This window comes from Cervus canadensis, chromosome 1 (assembly GCF_019320065.1).
Source record: "Cervus canadensis isolate Bull #8, Minnesota chromosome 1, ASM1932006v1, whole genome shotgun sequence".
In the NCBI taxonomy this organism is placed as follows: domain Eukaryota; kingdom Metazoa; phylum Chordata; class Mammalia; order Artiodactyla; family Cervidae; genus Cervus; species Cervus canadensis.
This window is the reverse complement of record NC_057386.1, coordinates 100,688,718-100,714,713: the sequence shown is the minus strand read 5'-3', so window position 1 is coordinate 100,714,713 and position 25,996 is coordinate 100,688,718. Positions and strand designations below refer to the sequence as shown.

Here is a 25,996-nt window from a genome sequence, read left to right as displayed (position 1 = left end):
GACCAGATTGTACCCACAACATAATGGGTCCTGTTGCCACAGTTCTGAGAACTGGCCTCAAAGAAATGGGAACAAATGTACCCTGAAACTGAAGACTAACTGTACCTAAAACAACCAATGGAGAAGGCAATGGCAACCCACTCCAGTACTCTTGCCTGGAAAAATCCCAGGGACGGGAAAGCCTGGTAGACTGTTGTCCATGGGGTCACTAAGAGTCAGACACGACTGAGCGACTTCACTTTCCCTTTTCACTTTCATGCACTGGAGAAAAGAAATGGCAACCCAGTCCAGTGTTCTTGCCTGGAGAATTCCATGGACGGAGGAGCCTGGTAGGCTAAAGACCATGGGGTCACAAACAGTCAGACATGATTGAAGCGTCTTAACACTCACGCATGATCAAAAATGAAAAGGATGCTGCGCAGATTATAAGAGGGAAGCGCCCCCTGTATCCCACAGCCGAGCCACAGAGCATTTTGCAACAGGAAACCTCACACCTGTCCCTTAGGGAGGCGCGCCGCAAGCCCCTCTGGGAAATGTAGTTCTAAAGCGAGTGGGACTCTGGGAAATGTAGTTCTGCGTGGACACTTCCGCGGCCCAGCCGCGTCCGCCTCGGCACTGTGGACCAGAGGGGTAAGGGTGTGGGGGGCGGGACTGCGGGCTGGTGGTAGCCTCTGCGTCCGACTGGGGCCGTGCAGTGACCCCGGCGCAGACTGGCTTGGGGCGACGCCGGCGTGTGTACGAACCAGCTCCGGAGCCGGGTACGGGGGGGAGGCTCGGAAGGACTGTCCTGCTGCGCAGGCGTCGATTCCGGTCCAGGTGCGGGGGTACGTTGCGGGGGGGTGGGGGTGAGGCTGTGGGGGAGGGGCATAGGGCAGCATGGAGTGGGGCGCGGGGTAAGGGCTAGAGGTGGCAGAACAGCGCGGAGGCGGGAGGGAGCGGGATGAGGGGCAGCGTTTGGAGGACTGGGGTCTGTAGGGCTGGGTGTAGGTGGCGGTGGTGTGGGAGTCTGGAGGGAGATTTGGGGGTCCGGGCGAGGCCTCCGGTCGTGGTGGGCGATGAAGGGACTATGAAGGAGACCGTGAAGCTGATTAATTTGGGGGTCACTTGAGGGTTGAGATATTGGAATGTCTGTGGAAATCAATAATTGGGGTTAGGGAGGCGTGAATTGTTGTGAAACCAGTGGAGGGAAGGATTTTTTTTGAGGGGGGAGTGTTTAGCCTTGTGGGTGGCGACATTAGGAGCTGGGAGAGAGGGAGCCCAGAGGTCACCCTCCGGAGTGAATGAAGGGCAGCATGGGGTCATTCATTGTGCACTGGGGAAGTGGATTGAGGGTTTGTAGGAATAGTTAAGGCTCTAGTGATTCATGATATGGGTGCCTTGGATTGGGGATTGGAGCCAAAGGGATGAATGATAAGGCCCTTCAGGGGAGCCTGTTTGGGCAGCGTTTAGAGGGCTCCAGGTGGTTGAACTGAGGATTTCGTTGACAGGCCTGTTGGTTGCTGCAGTGTTAAACTTTGTTCCGTGTGCTCCTGGAAAACAGGAAGTTTAAGAAGTGTCCCCCTCTACAGGTTTCAAGGAAACACCTTCTTGCAAAGAACCCTGTTCCCTCCACAGGACTCCCTTGTTTACCGGTGACAAGGCCATAGATAAATACGATACCAACTCCTCTCATCCTTTACCTCATCAATGATTAGCTGAATTGTTTGTCCTCACCCGTCAAAGCACTTATTAACCAAACTTTGGTTCAGCTTCTCTTCCTCCTGCAGTTTCCTGAACTTTGGTGCGCTGCAGCTTGAGCAGCCTTACAGCCCAGACTCACCGCCCGCCCCCCCACCGCCACCCCCACCCCCACAGAGAAGTGGCCAGCCTCTGGTGAAATGTCCTGTCATCTGCCATCTGGTCACCCTGCCCTTTGATCCAGCATCCTGACACCTTGCCGAGATGCTTCTACCTCTTAGGGCCACAGCATTCTCCCTACTTCAGCACCCCGCACCACCCAAGCTAATAAATTCTTGGAGTGAAATATTTCTTTGCCAAGTCTGCATTTTTTAAAAGATTCACTTATTTATTTTGGCTGTGCTGGGTCTTCGTTGCTGCATGCAGGCTTTCTCTAGTTGTGGCGAGTGGGAGCTTCTCTTCAGTTGTGCTCAGGTTTTTCCTTGTGGCTTGTCTTGTTGTGGAGCCTGGGCTCTAGAGCACATGCTTCACTAGTTGCCCTGAGGCATGTGGGATCTTTCCCCACCAGGGATTGAGCTGGTGTCCCCTGAATTGCAAGGCAGACTCTTAACCACTGGACCCCCAGGGAAGCCCTGAATTTGTTTTGACCTGACAGTTTAGTGGTAGCTTTTTCAGTGGAGGGGAGTGACTAGGGTGGCCTGGGCTGGTGAGTGGTCCGGGTCCGTGTTTGGGGATATGGTGACTGAGACGTCAGGTTGGAGGCTGTGTATCAGTGTTCGGGGTCTGTGCTTAAGTTGATGGGTGGCCTGTTGAGGGTTATCAGTGAGTGGAAAACGGGGGTGGTATTTGGCATTGTTGGAGGGGCTGGGGGTGTTGGTGTTTGTGTGGCGCTGGAGGCCCTTGCAGAGTGATGAGCTGTGGGGGTGTCAGCAAGTGGTGGGTGAGCACAGGGTGGACTAGAGAGTGGATATCAAGGAGCTGAGTGGCTGGCAGCCCTATGTGATGAGGGGCTGAGGACCACTGGGGCTTTAGTGATGGGGGCTAGTTTAGGTGGTAGGTGGTGATGGGAGATAGCAAGCCTGCAGGGGATTCTGTGCAAGCACTGATGGGGCACCTGTGAAGGTGAGTGGGTGGGTACCCATAGAAGGGAGTGATGGGAAGTCTGCAGGTGTCCTTTGGGACTCAGCATGTGATATTCCAGTGACAGTTTCTAGTCAACGAGTAGACTGGAGATTGTTGAGTGGGGTTTGGAGGAGCCAGTGATGGGGTTTCTTGGTGGCGTTGAGAAACCTGTGGGAATCGGAGGTAAGTGGCTCTGGGGTTGTAGTCAACTAAGGGGTCTGTCGGGATACCTGTGGCTATGTGCAGGGCCGAGTGAGGGAGCGCCTGCTGTGACCAGGAGCAAAGGGTTCAGTACTGTCTGATTGGGGATCGAGCTGTGGTGAGAGACTTTGGGATTCGTTGATTGACATACTTCTGTGGATTGGTTTTGTCACTGATGTTTGGTGGTTGGGAGCTTTGCTAGAAGACTGTTGGCGACCCACAGTGTGTGTAATTGATGGCCCAAACACCCTAGAGGGATGGTGGACACGTTGGGGTCAGTGGTTGTGTGTTCAGTTGTTGGGGCTGGGGACTTCTCAGGTGGTCAGTTAGTGTGATTGAGGCGGTCTTTGGAACCTGTGTTTGAGAGGCTGTGGGTGTTGGTGATTGCAGGGCCTGTGAGCGTGGTGTTTTGGGGTTTGGATGGATGTGTGTGGGCTCAGGCAAGACTCTCAGGTTGTGACTTCTGTTTGATGACTATGTTGTCTTTTATTCTTTAGCCCTTCTCATCCAGCACGTGCGTGGCTTTGTTGGTGAGTGATAGCTCCTTTTACTTGATGTTTCCTTGTTTAAGAATTCTCAGTGACCCCATTGACTCTGAATCCTCCCACTTGTGTCTGATGCACCTTCACTGGTGTGGTTGGCCTCTGGCCTTCCAAAGGGGGCTCCACCTCCTCAGGGCTCAGCTAAGAGTCATCTCCAAGGAGTATCCTCTATCCACCCGCTTGTCTGTCGCATTTGAAGTTTCTTCTGAGCACTCTGACAGTCAGAAATTATTTTGATGTCTCTTTCCCACCTGAGAGGGCAGGGATCATCTGTCTTATTTCATGGTCTCTCCCATCTGTCCAGAGCAGGGCCCAGTAGTAAGAGACCCTTAAGAAATTGTTGCTTTCCTGGGCCATAAATGAGACTGTGTGTGTATATTCACTGGTGTGTGTGTGTGAGAGAGAGAGTGTGAGCATGAATGTGTGAGAGAGATCTGATGTGGATGTGAGAGCAGAGTGCAGGAGTATGTTGGATCCTGGGGGAGAAACAGAATGACTGTTTTGGGTGTTAGTACAGTCAGCACGTCCCCTTTTCCAGAGAAGCTGCAGGAGGTCTCCTGTGCATCAACCCAGAAGGGGTTCAGATGAGATAGATGCTTCCAGGGCAGGTGGGCCTGCATCTCAAGGACCACAGGCTTGGAAAGCATTGACTCTGGAGTCTCTTCCCTTGGCCTCCTAGACCACTGGGACCTGCTGTCACCCAGGAGCCCCAAGGAGCTCCCTGCATGTCCCAGGAGGAGGTGCTTTTCCTTTGGGTGTCACTCTCTGCTCTCCCAGGATGCTTTTCTTGAGAGACCTGTTCTCAAGCACCACGCTTTTCACACTGGACTGAGGAGAGTCCAGTCTCACTGGGGGATGTTGATTTTTGTGTCTGCTGCACCCACACATGGGCAGAACCCATGGCATTACTCTCCTTTCCCACCAGTAGGAGTTCTTCCTGCCCTGGATGCCCTTGCTCTGCCGTCTACCACTGTTTTAGTCAAAATTCAAAATCCAGTCTGTCTTTCCAGCCTGGCTGGTTCTTGACTCACTGCGGGTCCTCTCTGCACCTGGTCCACACTGGGACCTGCCTTCCCTCCCTGGCCCATGTCGTCTCTCGATTCTCTCAAGGCCCTCGATCGATGATGCTGGGAGCTGGTCTGTGGTCTGGCTGGCATTGAGCAGTGTTCCTGGGTTTCCTTTCTTTTTCTCTTGCCAACTGAGCAGTTTGGGGCTCCTGAGCAGGTGGTGATGAAAGCAGACTTCCTTTGTCTGATTCCAGCCCTCAGCCCAACCCTGAGGGTGGCAGGAAGGGCCTCGAAGGGGCCAGTGTTCTCTCCACTCTTGTTAGTGGCCCTGGAGCAAAACCTGGTGGTGTGCTGACACCCAGGCATAACTTTCTGCCCTCATTTGTGGAGGACAAGTCCACACATCTCTCTCTGTTCACCTGAGACACTCAGGATGCCTCCTTCCCCTCCCCGCCATTCTTAGTAGAACAACAGGCTCCTGCTCTGAATCTCCTTTAGGAATTACGTTCTCTTCTTGCTCAGTTTACTTTCTGGAAAAGTGTCCATTGATTGTCCATCATGTCTGGTCTTCCTTGCAGCCTGTCAGCCTGTGGGGACCAAGCCAGGAGCACGAACAGCTCAGGGGGTGCCCAGCAGTCACTCCCAGACCACAGGTTTGGATCACAGCACTGGACAGACCTCAGTTGGGAGGTGGAGCTTGTCCCTCATGTCCCCAGGTTTACCAGGAACTGTGTTTTTGGACACTTCCTTTCAGGTGTACCCTCATGAAGGAAGTCACATCCCTGTGTGACCCCGCCCCCGTGGCGTCCTTGGCTCTGATCCAGTGTCTGCCTGATGTCAGTGACCTGGCTCATGAGCGGTGGAGAAATTGAAAGTGTAAGTATTTGTGTGCACAAAGATGTAGTAGTATTTGTGATCATGCTGATCTTAACTGTTGGTCCATCTGTTCCGATAATTCTGCCTAAGGTGATCTCTGTTATACAGTTTGTGATCTTTTAAAAAGTTTTTAAAGTAGTGGTTGTGTTTATTTATGTGGTTATTTGACTCTTTGTGGATAGAGTTTAACAAAGCAATCCAGAAAACTTCTCTACAAAAATAGAAGAGAAAGAATAGTTTTATTGTTGAATAAAAATTAAACCAGAATGTGATGCCCACTTTAGACAATCTGCTAAAATCATTTCAAGAGACAGGAAGAGATGGTGTTCTTTTCTGTAGCCAGGCAGGTACAACCTGCTAGACAGACCTGCAACACAGTCTCAAGGGATTATTTGTCACACAGAGTTCATCCTAAACTTACCTGGTAGTTGGAGTGGCCACTGTATTAGCTGCTTGCCTTCACCCAAAGGAAAAATACACTTCTCATGTCTTTATGATGGGAGGTAATTTTCCAGCTTGGAACTGGGTGCCGCAGTCAGGCCAGTCAGGCTGCTGTCCTCCCAGAGACCAGGAGATAGGGATGTGTCTTCCTGGATGATTTCAGAGACACCTCCCAGGTCCATAAGAGACCTTGTTGAGACATTGTTGAGTTGTTAAACTTGGTTTTAAAGAAGATTTACGTACATCCCAAAGGGGCAGAGAAAGATTTTGTAATTACACATTTTCTACAGTAAATGCTCTTGAAATAGGGATCTGAGAGGTCTTTTTCTTTTTGTTTGCCCTCACAGGCTCTGAGCTGGATCCCCCTAAAGGTGTTACCTGTCTGCTCTCCTTTTCCAGTAATTGCATTAGAGAAGGGCTGGGACCAGGCCTTGGAAGCAGAGGGGAGGGAAGGGGCCCAGGGCCAGCAGTGTGGACCTCAGAACCACTGGGTAGCCCCATCTCACCCCCTCTGCAAGCAGCTCTTCTGAGCAGGGATCAGAGACCTTAGAAGCAGGCTGTGGAGCAGTTTCTCTGGGGTACATGGGAAGGTGGGAGATGCAAATGTGCCTGAAGGCAGCTGGGATCCTTGCCAGTTCTGTGATGCCTAAACTCAGCAGGGATTTTGATCTGTCTCCTGTCACCCCTTGGAAGCCCGTGGCCTGGGCTGTTGTGCTGGTTTCTGAGGGAGGAGCAGGCAGTGTTTGCCCCAACGTGAGGTGAGAAAGAAAGGATGGTAAAGGTTCCTTTAGGTCTCTCTTCCTGTGGCGTCTACCCTGCGTTGTAACCCTGTGGATCAGCTGCAAACCCACACCCGAGTGTTAGCCTCCCCGAGGCCTGTCTCCCCTTGAGGTCTCACCCCTTCTTTTGGCCATTTCTTTTAGTTCCTCTGATCTATGCTTTCCTTTGGCTCCAAGACTGATTTTGGAGTAGAGGGCCAACACCCCAGGCTGCTTCACCATCTTGATCTAAAAGCCCTTTCCTGTCCCCTGTCCTGCCTGGAAGTGAGTTGCATTTTATTCTGTAGCACCTGTGCCAGGCATTTCATTTAAATGCCCCCGGGAAATGATGCTGCGGGGTCAGTGAGCCAGGACTGTCTTTCCAGGCTTTGTTGCTGCCCCTGCAGAGTGGTTTGAGGTGTTAGGCTCCCCTGGGGCCTTTGGTTGAACCAAGAAGCAGGTGGCTCCCATCAGGCATTCCCAGGTGGGAGCTGGGCTGCAGAGCACAACGTGTGCTGCAGGCCTGGCCTGGCCGTGGTTGGCTCGACGGACATGTGCCAGTAGCTCACTCTCCATCTTGTCCCTTAGCACTAGCAGACAGCCCGTCTGAGTTCCCCGTTATAGAGAACCAAGATTGAGGTCCCCAAATGAACGACATCATCTGAAATAAGATTCCCATTGCATCTCTAGGCCATGGGTCTCAGGAACAAGAAGACTTGCGTGAGATAAGAAAGAAGAGGCCTCAGGACTTGGGGTGCATTCACATCTTTGACCAGAGGTTCAGAGCATCAGGACAGAGAGAAGTCACAGAGAGAGCAGATTTCCCAGGACTGGGGGAAGATGATCAAGTCACAGGTAAGTTGTTTGTCCTCCAGTCGTTTTATCTGTGGGTGTGATGAGGCTTCCAGGCATTTCTACAATCAACAGGAAAGGTTTAAATACATTTAAATTGCAGCCAGAGAAAACGTAAACCTGGAAAGGAAGATGGTCAAAAGAAACACAAGGTGGACCATAGAATCATACAGAAGTCTTGAAGCTGGGACACAGACATGTGAGAAGTAAGGCCCTGCACTGCTGGAATTGAGCTGCAAGCCTCCTTAGGTGTCCCCAGAAGCCTCCATAGAAAGAAAAACAGGAATAGCTGCGTGGTTTCCTCTGTCAGAAAGCAGACCATTATTGACTTAGCAGAAGCAAACGTTTCCTGATGATTACATGTAAAGAAAACACTTGGGTAACTGTTTATGTAGATGGCGTGGTGAATGACGTCCCGGAATGGGTGAACTTATTTCCGAGGGCTATTCCTTGCGGGGATCCTCAGTGTAGGTGGAGGACGTGGGAGCGGGCAGCGGGCCTGGGCACACACCCTACTTGTGTTCTGCTTCTAGGGAAGAAAACCTGAATCATCTTGCAGAATTGGTTGTTACAAAACCTTCAAGTGGCCTCCATAAATATTCTCTCGGTTGGAAAAAAAATTATTTACTTATTTATTTATTTTTGGCTGTGCTGGGTCTTCACTGTTGCACAGGCTTTTTTCTAGTTGTGGAGAGCGGGGGCTAGTCTCTAGTTGTGATGCACAGGTCTCTCACTGCAGTAGCTTCTCTTGTTGAGGAGAAGTGGAGTGGCTACTATATTAGCTATTTGCCTTCACCCAAAGAAAAAATACACTTCTTATATCTTTATGATGGGAGGTAATTTTCCAGTGTGGAACTGGGTGCCCCAGTCAGGCCAGTCAGGCTGCTGTTCTCCCAGAGAACAGGAGACAGAGATGTGTCTTCCTGGATGATTTCAGAGACACCTCCCAGGTCTATAAGAAAGACATTCTTGAGTTGTTAAACTTGGTTTTAGAAAAGATTTGGTTGTCAACAAAAAAAAGGTCTGGGGCATGCGGGCTTCAGCTGTTGTGGCACATGGACTCAGGAGTCGTGGCTCCCAGGCTCTAGAGCATAGGCTCAATAGTTGGGGCACATGGGCTTAGCTGCTCCGCAGCACGTGGGATTTTCCCGGATCAGGGATCAAACTGATGTCTCTTGCATTGGCAGGCGGATTCTTTACCACTGAGCCACCAGAGCCCTCAGTCCATCTTAGCTAGGAGTTTTTTGGCTTCTGTTGGCAAAAGCTGGACAGGAAGATGTCTGGTTTTAGCTCCTTTTCCTGGCTTTTTTTGATCTGTGTATATGTGATTTACAGTGTTGTGTTAGTTTCTTCTGTACACCAAAGTGAGTCAGTTACACATTTATATATGTGTGTGTGTGTGTATGTGTATGTATGTGTGCTAAGTCGCTTCAGTTGTGTCTGACTCTCTGTGACCCTGTGGACTATTGCTTGCCAGTCTCCTTTGTCCATGGGATTCTCTAGGCAAGAATACTGGAGTAGGTTGCCATGCCCACCTCCAGGGGATCTTCCTGGTGCAGGGATAGAAACTGTGTCTCTTACATCTCCTGCACTGGCAGGCAGATACTTTACCACCAGCACCACCTGGGAAGTGCACGTGTGCACACACACGCACACACATTTTTCATATTCTTTTCCATTATGGTTTATCACAGGATATTGAATATAGTTCCTTGTGCTAATCAGTAGGGCCTTGTGGTTTATCTATCTTATATATATAAGATATGTATATATAGATATCTGTCTATCTATCTATATATACATATGTAATAGCTTGCATTTGCTAATCCAAAACGCTAACTTCATCCCTCCCTACCCCTTCTTCCTGACTTTGTTGACTCAAGAAACAGGACTGCAGTGTCCCTTCAAAGCGATTCCTATCCAGCTAGCTAACCTCCATGCTCTTTTCCTCCCTCCCTTTCTTTCTTTTAAAAATTCTGTTGTTTAAACCACTGTAGGCTTTTCTCTGTTCCTGCTGTGTTCTGAGTCAGGAGTTCAACAGAGCTGAGAGGGGTGAGCTGCTGATAACCGCAGTACCAGGGTGATGGTACCAAAGCCTCTAATCACTGTGATGGCACAGGTGAGAACCAGATGCTGAGGAAAGTGCCAGCTTCCCGTTACCTTTTCCTGAGGAGTGAATGGTGCCTTGGCCATGCGTGGGTAGCTCAGCACGGTTGTGGAGGTGTCTTGTCCTCACTGCCCGGGGAGCCGTGAACAAAAGCTTCTGGCAGGTTTATGGACTTGGGGGTTGGAAGGAGGGGAAGAGGAGGTGGAAGTGGAAAGTACAGGATCCTGGGTCAGAGTAGGGACAGTGTGTTCAGGTTCCCTGCCCCCCCCATCCCACTTTGCCCTGCCACCACACGGGGATTTTAGTGAGGTACCCAAGAAAGGCTTGTGCCAAAGGCTCCAGGTAGAGACATAGGACGCCCCTCACCCCTCCAGTCTGTGGGGAGAGCACAGGTTGTGCTTCAGGTCTGGAGGTGGAGGTGGGGGCAGCATCACCCAGGAGGCCTGGGGATAACCCCTTGTGACCTGTGGTGAGACCTGAGCTTTCACATGTAGGTTTTTAACTAGGAGCCAGACTCTTCAGTTCCACTGCTGGATTTTTCCCACCTGTGTGAGAAACAGGCTCCCCCATCATGTACCTGAACAGGTCAGACTTGGAAGGACTGAGACAGGAACCAGGGAATTAACCTGGGGCAGCAGCAGACAGGGCCCTGAGGAAGACCCTGGAGCAGGGTGGTCGGGACTGCCTCCCAGCTGGTCTCAGCTGTTTCTGAATCAGGAAGGCTTGTCTCAGTCCATCAGGAGGCTTCTTGAGTTGCTTTGTGAGTCTTTTGTGATCTGGCACAGGACAGCGGTTCACTTAGTACAGCCCGGGAAGCAGGTGGAAGCTGGCTGGAATGCCTGCCTGCCGGGGCTGAGACAGTGGCTTTCCCACGGCTCGGGGTACACACCAGGAGTGCAATCCCAGAGTCCCCAAGCAGGATACATTTTCATCAGGCAGTGAGGTTAAACAGGGCCTTTCTGTGGGCCTCCCAGGACATCAGCCTTGTCTGAATAATTTAGTTCAGTCCTTGGTTTGTGAGGGACTGTCTGGGGTGCTTAGTTCCAAACTGTTTGTCCCAGACCCACCACCTCTTGGGGTGCCAACCGTGCCCAGGCTGTGGTGTCTGGGAAGTGCGGGGGCCAAGGTCAACCTGTGCGGCTGGCCAGCAGCCCCATCAGGACAGGAAGGCCAGGAAGGTGTCAGTCTGCATCCAGACAGAGCAACACAGGAGTTGTTTCTTTGTTTTTTTCCCCAGGAGGAAGGAAAAGCTCTAGGAGCAAGTCTGAAAAACAAAGATCATTAATATCCTTCTCCCGCCCCTGTGCCTCTCCTGGTGCTGGGCTTTATTTTCTTTTTTCTGTTATCAGTGTGTCCCATTTGATAATCAAAACTTTAAAAGAAATCATCTTCTGTTTTCATCCAGACTCTGTCTGGAAAGACCCTGTGTCCCTACACCGAGGGGCAGATATTTTTATATAATTTAACTGGAGTGATCATGTTTAAGAATTGGTTAGCAGAAACTCCTTTGGCCACAGCAGTCAGAGGAGAAAAAGAAATAAAAGGAATCCAGATAGGAAAGGAAGAAGTGAAACTCTCGCTGTTTGCAGATGACATGATCCTCTACATAGAAAACCCTAAAGACTCTACCAGAAAATTACTAGAGCTAATCAACGAATATAGTAAAGTTGCAGGATATAAAATTAACACACTGAGATTTTAAAAGATTTAAAAATGGTTTTACATGGGTACTTCCCTGGCAGTCCAGGGGTTAAGACTTCATGCACCCAATGTAGGGGGGGCACAGGTTTGATGCCTGGTCAGGGAACTGCTAAGATCTCACATACTGCACAACATGGCATACATTTTTTTAAATAATGTAAATTAAAAAAAAATTAAATAAAATGGTGTTACATGATCTCCCACTTGTTGAGCCTTCCGGACGGCGTGGTAGGGAGTGGAAGGTGCTCACAGTGGCTCCCACAGAGCCTGAGGTATCAGTGACTGTGAAAGGAGGACGGTGATTGCAGACGGCCTTTCCAGGCATCCGGCACAGTGAGAAGGGCCCTCGTGGGAGCTGGGACACTGGGTCCCAGGCTGCACTTCTGAGCTCTGTGCTCCAGACTGGGGTTACCTTGACTTCTCCCGTCAGCCCCTTAAGTCTCTCCTTAAACTGTTTATTAAGACACTCACTGAACCCCACAGCAAATCTGGGGCTGTGATCAGATGCAGTGAATTTGAAACCCAAAAAGGAAGTAAACTTGGTAAGGTGGAGCCTGAGTGTGTGACTTGCATTGGGGGAACCCATGAGGATGGCCAGACCAGACCCCAAGAAAGTGTCAGGGTCCAGTGAAACCCTCTGGATGGGATGAGAAGCCCAGGGAGATTCACCTGTTGAGTACATCCTGGCACAGGAGCCTGTCCTGGGCAGTGTTTTCTACCTTGTCCAGCATCTGGAAGGCGGGACAGCTTTCCTCAGTATTTCGGCCCCTTCTGACAACATGGCAGCACATGCATGTGGGCCCAGCCTGGGACAGTGTCAGTCTCCACAGCATCCTGTCCTGGATCCGGAAGGGGTTGAGCATGTCTCTTGCTCTGGACGGGGACAGTTCCAGACTCTTTTTGGTGAGCATCCACACAGCTGACATCAGTCTTATTAGGAACAGAACTTGGTTCCGTCCAAATGTGTCACCCCCATGGGGGGCTTGTTTTATATGTTTGAAGCTTGCTGCGGGGTCAACTGTAGTTCATGAGGTGAGAGACTCAGCGTCCTCAACATGCCTCTGTGTTCCAGCCCTGACCGTGGCAGTCTCCACAATCTCCATCATGGCTGGGGGTGGAGGCCAGCAGGGGCACACAGACACTGCATCAGTGCCAGTTGCACACTCAGTAATGGGGCCCAGGATAGTTGTCTTTGGAACTGGTGGCACCCTTAAGGCTGGGTGTCGGGTTTGGGGTGGGAGGGCAACTTCCGCCCTACGACCTGTCAGGTAGAGCCTTTGTAATTGCTTGTGGTTAAGCCTGAAAAATTCTGAGCCAGAGTTCTTACACGAGTTTTAAAACATGTATAAATTCATGTAATTAACCTCACAGTCAGGACTCAAAATAGTTCTCTCTCTCCCGAAAGAGTCTTGGGTGTCACCTTCCTGCATCCCTAACCTCTGGCAATAACTGATCTGTTCTCTGTCTCCATAGTCTTGCCTTTGCCAGAATGTTAGATAATCTAACCATGAGTGTATAACCTTTCATACTGACTTTTTTGCTCATTCTTCAGTAGTTTGTCCCTTTTTCAAAAGATGCAAACTCCCTGATGGATTTCAGGGAAAAGCTCTTTTTTTTTCTTTTAGCTGTGCTGGGTCTTCGTTGCTGCAAGGCTTTTCTCTAGTTGTGGAAAGTGGGGGCTACTCTCTAGTTGCAGGGCAAAGACTTCTCACTGTGGTGGCTCAGAGCACAGGCTCTAGGCGCACAGGCTTCAGCAGTGGCAGCTCCCAGGCTCTAGAGCACAGGCTCTGTAGTTATGGTGCACGGATTTAATTGCTCCTTGGCATATGGGATCTTCCTGGATCAGGGATCAAACCTGTGTCTCGTGCATTAGCAGGCAGGTTCCTTACCACTGAGCCACCAGGGAAGCCTGAGTTTGTCCCCTTTCATTGCTCAGTGGCTTCACACAGTAGGGCCCATGTGTGGAGACCCTGGTTTCCTTCTCTGTTCACTGGTGCACGACATCCTGGTTGCCTCCAGTTCTTAGTAGGCTGTGTTCATCTGCATATAGGTTTGAACATAAGTTTTTGGGTGAGCATAAGTTTTCAGTTTGTTTGGGTAAATACCTACGAATGGTCTTGCTGGGTTATGCGGTAGGTCTACGTTCAGCTTTATGAGAAGCTGTGAAAGTGCCAGGGTCCCTGCCCTGTGTTCCCACAGCATGAGCGGGAGTTGTTGTAGCTCTGCGTCCTCACTGTCATTTGTCAGTTCTGTTCTGTTACTTTTTCATTTTAGCCATTCTGATAGGAATGTCATAGCAACTCAGTGTTATTTTAATTTGCATTTCCCTATTGACAGATGATATTGAACATTTTTTCATGTATTTTCCATCTTACATCTTTTTTGGTGAAGCATGTGGTAAGATCTTTTGCCCATTTTTTAAATGATGTTGCAGTTTTAGTGCTGTTAAGTCCCGTTAACATGCTTTCTCAGATAAGTGATTTGCAACCATTTTCACCTAGTGTGCGCCTTGTCTTTCCTTTCTCTTAACAGTGCCTTTCATAGAGAAAAAAATACTAATTTTGAAACAGTTCAGTTTTATTAATTATTTCTTAAATGGACCATGTGTATTCAGTGTTATATCTAAAAACTCATTGCCAAATCCAGTCACCCAGTTTGTCTGTTGTTTTCTCCTAGAAATTTCATTGTTTTGTGTTTCACATTTAGGTCTGTGTTCCTTTTTAAAAAAATCTGTTTATTTGTTTTGGACCATGCTGGGTCTTTGTTGTTGTGTGGGCTTTTTTCTAATTGTGTTGAGTTGGGGCTACTGTGTAGTTATGGTGCATGGGCCTCTCATTGCGGTGGCTTCTCGTATTACTGAGTACAAGCCCTAGGGCTTGTAGGCTTCATAGTCTTAGCACGTGGGCTCAGTAGTTTCAGCTCCTGGGATCTAGAGTACAGGCTTTATATTTGTGGCACACAGGGTAGGCTGCCCCATGGCATGTGGAATCTTCCTGGATCAGGGATTGAACCCATGTCTCTTGCATTGGCAGGCAGATTCTTTATCACTGAGCCACCAGGGAAGCCCTGTGATTCTTTTTGAGTTGATTTTTTGATAAGGTGTAGTGTGTGTCAAGGTTTGTTCTTTTGCTTGTGGGTATCCACTTACTTTAGCTCACGTGCTGAAAACTCCTTGCTCTGAGGAATTGTATGTGCACCTCTCAAAAGCCAGGGAGCTTGCCCGTGGGGGTCTGCTTCTGGGATTTCCATTCTTTTCTGGTCACCTACATCTGTAACCTCTCACTGATACCACCTTGTTATTGTGTGCATTTATAGGAAGTCCTGAAACCAGGTAATGTGAGTCCTGCAATGCTGCTGTTCTGTTTCCAAATTGTTTTGGATATTCTGGTTCCTTTGCCTTTTATCCTCATACCCTGAATGTACTTGTATCATGGCCTCTGTAATGCCTTATTGCCTCTGGCCAGGAAAGACTGAAAAGTATAGGAGAATATGATGTTTTTCTCCTTATCTTTATATTTCTAGCACCTGTCATAGTTCCAGGCCCCTTAATTGCTGAAAAAACATGCATTCTAAAGTATAGCTAGTTCCTACTTCAGACCAGAACTGCTCAAAGGGAGGAGAGTGTTCTAGAAAGGTAGATGTGGTTTTGGTTCTGACAGTGACTGAGAACCATTCCTGTCACTTAGCAGGTAGTGAGCTGGCATACTGTGAAGGCCTTGCAGCATATGGGGCAGATGTGCTCAGCCAAGTGGTTTAGTCGCTTAGTCGCTCAGTCTTGTCCAAGTCTTTGTGACCCCATGGACTGTAGCCCACTAGGTTCCTCTGTCCGCTGGAGTGGTTTGCCATTTCCTTCTCCAGGTAATCTTCTCGACCCAGGGATCAAACCCACATCTCCTGTGTCTCCTGCATTGCAGGTGGATTCTTTACCCATTGAGCTCTTGGGGAAGCCCTTGCTCAGCTAAGAATTGTTCCCAAATCCCAGTGGCACTTTCTTTGAGAAACACTGCTTGTTTAAAAACAGCCTATTCCAACTTCTTATCCTATGGGTAGATGGATGGATAAGTTTATGAATTCATAATGATGAATATTTTAATAACTCTTTTGTTTTCTCTCAAAGTATGATAATGCAAGATTAGGATATCATTTTACTGTGTCAAGAAAATTATCCCAAATCTCAGTAGCTGAAATTTAAACATTTATCTCAGTTTCTGTGAGTTAGGAATCTGCTGGTGGCTCACCCATTTGGTTCTAGTGGAGAATCTCACATGACCCTGTCTTCAAAATGTTGAGAAGGGCTGTGGTATGAAGGTGACATCCTCCAAGCTCACTCACATGGGTGTTGGCAGACCTCTGGTCCTTGCCATGTAGGCTTGTCCACAGAACTGCCTCACCACGTGGCCCCTGGACTTCTCCAAAGAGAGCAGGAGAGTGTTCCCAAGGTAGAAATCACGTTCTCTTACAACCTGGTCTTGGAAGGGAGATCCCTTACTTCCACCCTATTCTATTCAGTGGAATTGAGTTGATAAATCCAGCCCATATTCAGGACAGGGGCAGTGTGGATTAAACAAAAGCACAATTCCAGGAGCTGGAGATCATGGGTCCAGCTTTCAGGCCACCTGTTGCTATAGAAAAGAAAGCCTACATTCAGCAAAGAGAATGACTTCAGATTTAACAGGGATTATGCTTTTTTAGATATCGTTTGAAGATGTGGCTGTGAATTTCACATTGGAGGAGTGGCAGCTGCTTAATCCTACTCAGAAGACCTTGTACAGAGACGTGATGTTGGAGAACTATAGCAATCTAGTTTTATTGGGTAAGAACATTCTTACGTAGTACAGTGTGTACCTGGTAACTGGATATGCACATACCTCTAAAATATTACTGACTTTGGATTTAAGTTTCAGATGTCAAAGAGTCTTTGATTTTGACACCCAAGTGAAAGGTTTTTATTTGCTTGCTTTGTTTTATAGCCTCTGAGGTGAAATAGTCTTCATATTTAAGAGTCCCCTCAGCCCAAGCGATTGGGACTCTCTGTGTTTCCAATTGACAGGTTATCAAGTTATCAAACCTGAGATGATCTTCAAGCTGGAGCAAGAAAATCCATGGTTATTAGATGAAGAAATCCTAAGTCAGAACTTCTCAGGTGAGAAATAATCAGCTTAGTGGCAGACAGAGAAAATTAAATCTCAGGTTTTTGATGATACGTTGGTACTTTTGAAATGTTATTTGTAAAACTCCGGTTAAAGCTTCTCCATCTTTGGAGTTGACTCAGGACTCTGTGTCCTGGTCTCCACATCAGGATGTGTCCCCTTTGGTGGAGCTGGTCATGAAATGTGCTTGCATTCTTGATCAGACCTTTCTTTGAGTTTCCCCAGTTGACTTTTTCTTCTCTCCTGCCCCAGTCCCACCTGCAGAGGTAGGCTTCTTTTCTCCTCTTTAAGAATTCATAATTTTTTTCCTGTTTTAGATGATGCTGTTACCTTTGAATTTCCTTTATTGTTTTTCTTTTCTCTCCCTAATTTATCAAATTTCTGTTTCAAACCCACATAGAGTAGACGGTGAATCCATGGACAGAGGATAGAAGTCTAATGCCTAAAAGCATTCTTCTTGCCTCCTTGCAGATAAGAACTTCAGGGTCAGTGTCCAGGGCGTCTTTCTGGTGCCTTTGGTATTTAGCTTCTAAAGCTTCTTGTTTATCCCTTCAAATGGTCTGTGGGGGTTTAAGACTTGCTGTGTGATATTTTGCCTCCGTTTGAGTTGAGGACCCTCACAGTATGGCAGCATCTTATCTGTGCAGTTTTTTCCTGTGCCCAGAGGTCACAGTTGACTCCAGTTGAAGAAATTCCTTCCTTGTGTCTTTCACATATGTTTCTCTGAATGTAGGCTTTTGTGCGCACTTTTTCAATTAGACACCCTCCCCCTCTTTAAGCTCTATTTTTTCACTTCTGTGGGGTTTCTTGACTCCCAGCCTTTTCTGAAATCTCTACCTACTGAGCAGTATTGTAGGAACCTGGGCCTGATCACACAATATCTATAATTTCTTAACTAATTAGGTCTTGAGGTTTTTTTTCTACATAGAAAGATGATAACTAACTTATTATTCTCAGTTCTCTATGACATTTATGCTGTGTAATTACTAAATATTTCATTAATTGGTTGTTGTGAGGCCAGGTAAAGCAGGATCCTACTTATTTATCAAATAATTTCTTTAGTACAAAGGTTTTCATCTAAGTAAGTGTTTCAGCTTATTTGGGAAAATACTTCAAATTACAGATGTCTGGGCACCATTCATATGGATAATTAGGACTGGATATGCATAGTTTGGAAAAGCTGTCAAGATAGACTTTATGTTCCTCCATTAATTTAGAACCACTGCTGTTTTGTGAAATGAGAGGAGTTGAGATAAAGTATGAGTCATGAAATAACATTGCAGGACCAGGGAATTTTAATTTAGAAGAAAATACAAAATAATTCATTGTTTGAACATGATGCATTTGTGTCAAAATGCAAAGTTAATTATCAGGATTAACTATATAGAAAGGAATTGCTTTAGAAGTTTAATAATAAGTGAATAAGGTTGTATTGAGGGCTTGTTATATACTATGTAGTGGGAGTACATCAGTGAAAAACTCAAGTCTGTTCCCTACCTTCATTACATTCCAGTGGGAGAGACAGAAGTACCTATCTGATAAGTGCTATGAAGAGAACAAATAGAGTGTTTGTTAGTGTGCCCTTAAAATGATATGAAACAGGCATACTGGAAGCTGGGCAGGGAGAGGCTTTCGGGGTCAGTGGGGCAGGGAGGAGCTCAGTGTTGTGAGAGGAAGTTGAGGGCTAGAAGGAGTCAGGCATGCAGGGGTGTGTATGCTGTGTTAATAGCACAGATTTATCAAAGGTTTTTAAGCAAGAGGTTTAAGCAAAAGGTCAGAGTACATTTTCTAAAGATTGCTGTGTGGAGACTAGAATTGGGAGGGCGTGAGCCTGGAAGTGGGAATATCAACTGAAAAATAGGATTAAATGAAGGCTGAATGGATCAGAGTGTAATGGAAACAGAGATATGGGGAAACAGACCTGTACCCTACCAAGGGTGATACTAGTAAAACATGGTCTATGTGTTTACCAAAGTGCCAAGATTTCTAAAAAATTTCTTTAATGTTTTTTTGGTACAGTTTAACCTCAGTATGGTTTTATATCATTTAACTTATTAATTTGGATATATATCTTAATCTTATTTCTTGATTTGAATTAAAATTTATTTTTCTTTACTCTTACATTTCATGAAACAATTTTTTATAAACTCTTCAAGAGTATCTCACACTTACATGTCTGTGAGACATATAAGTGTCTCACACTTATATGAGATACTTATACAAGTGGTATCTAACTTCCCTTTCTAGTCTTTAAAATGCCCATGAACAGTGTTATCATCTTGTACTCACTGAAGCTCAAAACGTTGAATCTTTTTTTTCTCCTCCATATCCACAGCTCTAGTTAGCTCTTCTTCTGAAATTCTGATATATCTGAGAGTTGTTAGATGGGGCTTTTTCCCTCCCCAGAGAAATTATCCTACAAAAAAGGAGTGATTGCTTTATATTTGAGATCTTGCCATATTTTTTTCATCTTGAGAGTATTACCTCGCAATTCCTAGTAAAGAATATCATAAAGTAAACAGGCTTAAAAGATCATTAAGGGAGATCACAGATAACTGTACTTACAGGGTAAAAAAGAAAACTGTCCTAATGTTATGCAAAGCATACTTGTGGTTTCAAGTAATTTACATCATATACAGATTCAGTATATAGATGACGATTCATTTAAAGTATCAGAAACCTTAATAAAGGTGTTGATGGTGAGCTCTGGAGAACTCTTAGATAATTCCAAAAAGTAGTTCTCATGATGGTGAAATTAACAGATATCAGTGATTTGGGTGATGATTTTGAATGAGGATGCTTTTTGAATGTGCTGGTAGTACAGAAAACTAACATATCTCACCTTTTAGACATGAAAGTTGATATCCTGTGTTTGCTGTCATTGTATTCAGTGTTTCTTCCTGTGTGACATTCAGCACTATGTACTAATCTTGCTTTTCTCTGTCCTGTGATACTCAGTCTTCTCTCATGGGAGTACCTACTTGCCTTTTTCTGATTTCTGCTAATAATGTCTGGGCGTGTAGAAGATAATCAGGTTATTGTGGAATGAGTACAGTGTTTGATTAGAAATTGCTTGTCTTTTTTATCTCATCATGATCACTTGAATATATTTCACCTTTGTTTTAAAGTTTGTGTTTATAAACATTTGTAATTTCAAAATCTGTTTTCATTTCTATTAAAAAGTTCAATGCCTAATAAGTAGATATTGTATTTGGGAGAATTTTTTTTTTTTTTTAATGGACTGGGCTCTTAGGTTCCATTTCCGAAGATTTGTTCAGTAAGCTTAATGATTAGGGAAATTTACACAATATGGTTCATTTTTTCCTTTTTAGAAAAAGTCTGGCTAGATAATGATCTCAAAATGTGGCACCAGGATAATCAAGACAAGCTTAAAAGTTTGGAGAGAGGCCATGAATATGACATCTTTGAGAGAATGTTTCATTTAGGCATTAACTTTGATCATTTAGGAATGAGATCCCATAAATGTGGCACAGGCGAAAAAAGTTTGAAACATCCTTTTGATTTTCTTATTCCAAAAAGTAACTGTGAAAGAAAGAAACTTGATGAACTTAATAGGAAATTATTATTTTGTATTAAACCTGCCAGAATTTATGGTGGAATAAAATACTCTGATGGCAATACATGTACAACAGTCATCAGTAAAGAGCCAGGACTCATTATGAACCATATACCACTCACAGGAGTCTGTTTGTGCCTGGAATGTGGCAAGGTTTTTAATAAAAAGTCACAGCTCATTATACATCAAAGAACTCATACAGGAGAGAAGCCCTATGGATGCCAGGACTGTGGGAAAGCTTTCTCCCAGAAGTCATTGCTCACTATTCATCAAAGGACGCATTCAGGAGAAAAACCATATGGGTGTGGGGAATGTCAGAAAGCTTTCAGTAGGAAGTCACTGCTCATTTTACATCAGAGAACTCACACAGGAGAGAAGCCCTATGGCTGTGGTGACTGCGGGAAAGCCTTCAGCAGGAAGTCACAGCTTAAAAGACATCAGATAACCCATACGATAGAGAAACCCTATGGCTGCAGTGAGTGTGGGAAAGTCTTCTCCCAGAAATTAAAGCTCATTACACATCAGAGGACACACACAGGAGAGAAGCCCTACAGATGTAGTGATTGTGGAAAAGCCTTCTTTTGGAAGTCACAGCTTATTACTCATCAGAGGGTTCATACGGGGAAGAAGCCATATGCATGTAGTGAGTGTAAAAAAGCCTTCAGCAGGAACTCACTCCTCATTAGGCATCAGAGGATCCATACAGGAGAGAAACCCTATGAATGCAGTGAATGTGGTGAAGCCTTCATCAGAAAACCACAACTTGTTAAACATCAAATGACTCATACAGGAGAGAAGAACTATCAGTGCAGTAATTGTGAGGAAGCCTTCTTTAAGAAGTCAGAACTAATTAAACATCAAAAAGTTCATTTAGGAGAAAAACCCTATGGATGTGTTGAATGTGGAAAAACTTTCTTTGGAAAGTCACAGCTCCTGACACATCAAAGAACTCACACTGGAGAGAAACCTTATGAATGTAGTGCCTGTGGGAAAGCCTTCACCCAGAAGTCCAGCCTGGTGTCCCATCAGAGGACACATACAGGGGAGAAACCTTATGAATGCAGTGAATGTGGGAAAACCTTCAGTGAGAAGTCAAGTCTCATTCACCATCAGAGAACCCATACTGGAGAAAAACCGTTTGAATGTGGTGAGTGTAGGAAAGCTTTTGCCTGGAAGCCACAGCTTCTTAGGCATCAGAGAATTCATACAGGGGAGAAACCCTATGAATGCAGTGAATGTGGAAAGGCATTTGTTCAGAAAGTACAGCTCATTAAACATCAGAGAAATCATACAGGAGAGAAGACCTATGGATGCAACGATTGTGCAAAAGCTTTCTTTGAGAAGGCACAGCTCATTATACATCAGAGAATTCATACAGGAGAGAGACCCTATAAATGTGAGGAATGTGGGAAGTCTTTCACTAGGAAGTCACACCTTATGAGGCATCAGAGGATCCATACAGGGGATAAGTACTATGGATGCAGTGAATGTGGGACTCTCTTCCACAGAAAGGCTCAGCTCCTGATTCATCAGAGAAGTCATGTGCTGTAGACATGGGGTGAGTGTGGGGAGTCTGCCATCAGATGGCAGGCCCCTGACACTCCAAGGACATGTATGGGAGAGAAACTCTGTCACTGCAGTGATAGTCTCACCACATAGAGTTTAGAAAGAGAACCTTTTTTTGTTAAGTAGATGATATAGGAAAGTCTCCTCCCAGGAAACACAACTTGTGACTTATCGATGGCTCCTCAGTGTGGAACTCTTATCAGTATTGTGATAAGTATAGACCTTTCAGTCAAAAGTGCTGGGCTATTAAATTTTAGAAGACTGAAACAGGAGAAAAACTCAATTGTAACAAGTGAGTGAAAATTTCATTGGGAAATGGTAGCTCAGAGTACACTAGAGAATACATACCCAAAGGAAATAACTGAGTATTATATACTAGAGGTCTCATGCAGAGGAGTAGTCCTAGTACTTTGAAGAATTTGATAAGCATGATCCCTGTTGAAATAATTCTTTAAGGAGGTTATGTTTACTGTATGTAAGTTATTGTAAGAAAATAGGCATTTTAAAGTGGTAGCTGTGTTTGAAGTGTGAAGGCTTCTGCTTTCTGCTAGGGTGGTAAAATAAGAACCACATAAAGTCTCCTGCTTTAAACAGCTAGAAACTACCATTTATGAAATAGTGGTTTTTAGACGTATGTCAAGTGCAAGTTTATGATCCCTGGCAGGAGGTGGACAAAGTGAGGACAGCCCCATGACTGCCCGGCCTACTCCCTGGGGGCATTGTCAAGGCTGCAGGTCAGGGAGTTGAATGAACATGGTCTTGCTGAACTGAAGAGGGTTTCTGAGTTGGCATTTGAGGAGCCTCGGTAGCTAGAACTTGCAGATGAAGGGTGCTGGGTAAGAAGGAGCTTCCCAGAGAGGAGGCTGCATAAATCCTCAGTGAGTCCCTCTTGAGTATTTGGCTTTAGTCCTTATTTGCCTGTGTGTGGAAGAAAACTGAGACTCTGAGAGCAGCTGCGCAGCAGGGAGCTGAACAAGCCCTGGGGCTTAGCATAGGCTGGCACAGTCTGTGTTCCCACCAGCCACTTGGAGGCAGCGTTTTGCACAGGGTCATCAAGGGGAGTTCCCAGAACAGTGTTGTCTTGGGGAGGGTGGAGAGTCACTTAACCTAGATTAAAAGCTACTCTGGACCCGCAGTGTCTGACATTCAGAAACTTACCTGGCGCACCAAGAGGCGGGAACATATGACTTGTAACTACAAGAAAAATCAGTCAATATAAAGAGGAAAGACTGAATTGATGGGAATTAGTAGACAAGTATGTTCACATAGCTATTGTAAGTATAAAGTAGAAGAAAACATGAATTTGATGAAACCCGAAGTGTAAGATATACTTTTAAAAGCTCAAATGGAACTTCTCAGGTTGAAAACAACTCTGAAAAATAAAAAAAACAAAAAAACGCAAATGGAATTAAGAACATATTAGACATAGAAGAAGGAAAGAAATCAATGGATTTGAAGAGTAAGAATGAAAATTATCAAATGATATACACAGAGAAAAACACTGTGGGGGGAAAAGGAGCACAGGAAATTAGTTAAAGTGGTGTAATATACATGTAATGGAAGGTCTAGAGGAGAGACGTGAGAGGGGGCAGAAAAGGGATTTGAATAAATGACGGCTGAAAAATACCCACATATGATGAAAAGTATAAACGCACATATTCAAGAAGTTCAAAGAACCCAACACAGAAGAAGCATAAAGATGCCAATGAACATCACAGTCAGTTGATGAAAACTGGAGTTAAAGAGAACAATTGTTGGGAATTCCCTGGTGGCCCAGTGGCTGGGAGTCTGCCTTCCAATTCAGGGAGTGAAGTTTCGATCCCTTGTCGGGAAACTGAGATCCCCCATGATGTGTGGCACAGTCAAAAAAAAATTTTTTTTTAATTGAACAATTGTAAAATGCCTGGGGTAAAAAGGACAAGACACACCCACAGAGCAAAGAATAACAATATACTTCTGGTCAGAAACTATGCAAACCTATAGGACAGCAGAGTGACACTGTTAAATTACAAAAGAAAATAAAGAACCTTCCCTGCCCCACAGCCTGGAGTTCATTTGCCTGTCAAAAACATCTTTCAAAAATGAAAGCAAAAAGGACTTCAAAAAAGCAAAATCAGAGAGTTCCTGCCTTCAGGAAACACTGAAGGAAGTTTGGGGACAGCAGGAGAACACTCTGGAAATGAAAGGTTCTGGAAATGGTGAATGCATGGGTGAATATGAAAGATTTTTTTCTTTACTTTAAAATTCTTTAAAAAGGTAATGAACTGCTTAAAAACCAAAGTAATGACAGCGTACTTTGGGTTAAGATCTACTTAGAAGTAAAGTGCTATAGTAGTACTTAAGTACGAATCTATAAAGAACGTTGAAGAGACTTGTGTTGTCTGAGTCAGAGATGTGGGATGACTTGTATCTATAGCAGCTACATGATGAAAAGTGTCTGTATTATGGATCTGTACATGTGCTCATGTTCTGAGTGTGCTCCATGTCCACACCATTTTCCTCCTTTCTCTGTGTGCCCAGAGGGAGTGCACTGCTTCCTAGGATTTCTGCTTAGGTTTGGACAGGCGAGGTCTGTGTCACCCCTGCCTCTCTCCTGCTGGCACACATCTGGGGGTGTCTGTCCATGTGGCCGAAGCTCCCATGTTCACCACAGACCCTCCCCCTGCTCATCAGACATAAGGGTGTTAACTCTTCTGGGGGCTTCACCATCCCTGGTTGATTTTCTTAATTCTGGACACAATTCTGTAAATAGTCTGTTTATTAAATACTCTTGAGTTAATAATTTTGAGTATAATGTTTGTTACAAATGATGAACGTTTGACCACATTTTGAGTATCAGTTACTGGTCCATGGGGCATAGGCTGACATCTGTTGAGATTTCTCACACTCAAGATCAGTATTTTCTCTTTGTGTTTTAATAATTCAGTAAAAATTATGAATTCTTTATGTGTTTTGTTTTGCTGCAAACATAAATGACTCTGGAGATTGTTACCATCTGCTCCATATGCTGGTGGTCTTGCAGCGATAGACTGAAACATCATGAGGTCTTTGTGCTACCTCTGGGTTGGTTGAGCTTACAAGAAAGCATTATTATTTTTGTTAAATATGTATGGACAGGAAAAAGGTAACCCATTACTGAGTGAAGAAAGAAAGGAATGATGTACTATACTTCCCTGTACTCATTTAAAAAACTTGTGCTGTGCAATTAAAATACTCTTATTCCATATTTGGCTTTTTTTTTTTTTATTATGTATAATTCACATAGTCTGTCATCTGTACACATGATTTCCCATTTCAGGATTCAGAATCATCACCCCCAGAGAACCTCTTCAAAGGCTCCATACTAGATTCCATCACAGACACCATGCCAAATTGAAAATCAACTTTTCTAAGATTAAAAGAGAGGTTCTTCAGGTATAGATTCATGTGTTCGTGTGTATGTGTGTGTATGTGTGTGTGTGCACACACGCATGTGTGCGCATGCTCAGGTGTGAATCTTTGTGACCCCATGAACTGTAGCCTCCCCAGGCTCCTCTGTCTGTGGGATTTCCCAGGCAAGAAAACTGGAGTGGGTTGCCATTTTCTTTTCCAGGGGATCTTACCAACCCAGGGAGTGAACTGGCATCTCCTGCATAGGCAGATGGATTCTTTATCACTGAGCCACTTGGTAAGCCCTACATGAAGCATAATAAATTAGGCTGAAGTAGACTGTTAAAGAGGCCAGCATAGACCCAATGTAGCACCCTCCCTGTCATTTATCAGATATCCTTTTTCGCTCAGTCATTCTCTCCTACTGCACACAAATGGCTTGTCTGTAATAGTGCTCTGTAATCTGTTTATGATAGTGAAATGGTTTCCCCCATTGAGATTCTCCCCTGACCCCTATTGGCCACATAGTGAAGGGAAAAGCCCTTCTCACTCTGATTATTTTAGAAAATTCTGTCTCCTGATGTCTGTCTATAACTTAGAAGCAGGCAGTGTGACCTTGATATGTCATGAGTAGTTCAGAAGAATGAAATGTAAGTTAAAGTATGCTTTTCTTCCACATGGCATGGATTCCTCCCAACACTGCAACCTCAATCTCCATATCAAGTCACCTTGGTAAGTACTGGATTTGTTCCAGGGCCAAGTCTGCAGATTTGGTGATGCTATATGATTATTCTTTATTTTCTCTGTGGGCTCTTTGTAGCTTTTTTCACAGTTATTACACAATTCATCCAGGCAGTCTTGACATCTTATTATCAAGACTCTTAAAATGCTAAGATGAAATACATTAGGAACAAATTTACTTAATGCCTGAATACCTACATCATTATATTTAGATATTTGTGCATGTGTGCTCAGTTGCTCAGTCGAGTCTGTCTCTTTGTGACCCCATGGACTGTAGCCCTCCAGGCTCTTCTGTTCATGGGATTATCC

General features: G+C 45.4%; 1 protein-coding gene across 14 annotated transcripts; it reads left to right on the top strand.

Moving 5' to 3' along the window:
• The first annotated feature begins 528 nt into the window (after positions 1 to 528).
• Positions 529 to 24,801, top strand: ZNF605 (zinc finger protein 605). 14 transcript variants are annotated; one of them, XM_043487914.1, is made up of 9 exons: positions 637 to 816; positions 3,498 to 3,530; positions 5,128 to 5,202; positions 5,304 to 5,425; positions 7,315 to 7,479; positions 7,580 to 7,682; positions 15,977 to 16,097; positions 16,335 to 16,427; positions 19,767 to 24,801. In XM_043487914.1, the coding sequence occupies exons 7-9, from the start codon at positions 16,064 to 16,066 to the stop codon at positions 21,560 to 21,562; spliced, it is 1,923 nt and encodes a 640-aa protein (XP_043343849.1). In that variant the 5' UTR covers positions 637 to 816; positions 3,498 to 3,530; positions 5,128 to 5,202; positions 5,304 to 5,425; positions 7,315 to 7,479; positions 7,580 to 7,682; positions 15,977 to 16,063; the 3' UTR covers positions 21,563 to 24,801. The 14 variants fall into 14 exon arrangements, with proteins under 14 accessions (XP_043343841.1, XP_043343761.1, XP_043343802.1 ...); XM_043487826.1 differs by lacking the exons at positions 637 to 816; positions 7,580 to 7,682 and adding an exon at positions 581 to 630; XM_043487809.1 differs by lacking the exon at positions 7,580 to 7,682.
• Positions 24,802 to 25,996: the final 1,195 nt, after the last annotated feature.

What these genes read in the sequence shown, in the direction of transcription:
- ZNF605 (XM_043487906.1), top strand. An exon ending in TAGCAATCTAGTTTTATTGG is followed by an intron (nt 16,098 to 16,334) that starts GTAAGAACATTC and finishes TCCAATTGACAG; the next exon opens with GTTATCAAGTTATCAAACCT. An exon ending in CCTAAGTCAGAACTTCTCAG is followed by an intron (nt 16,428 to 19,766) that starts GTGAGAAATAAT and finishes TTTCCTTTTTAG; the next exon opens with AAAAAGTCTGGCTAGATAAT.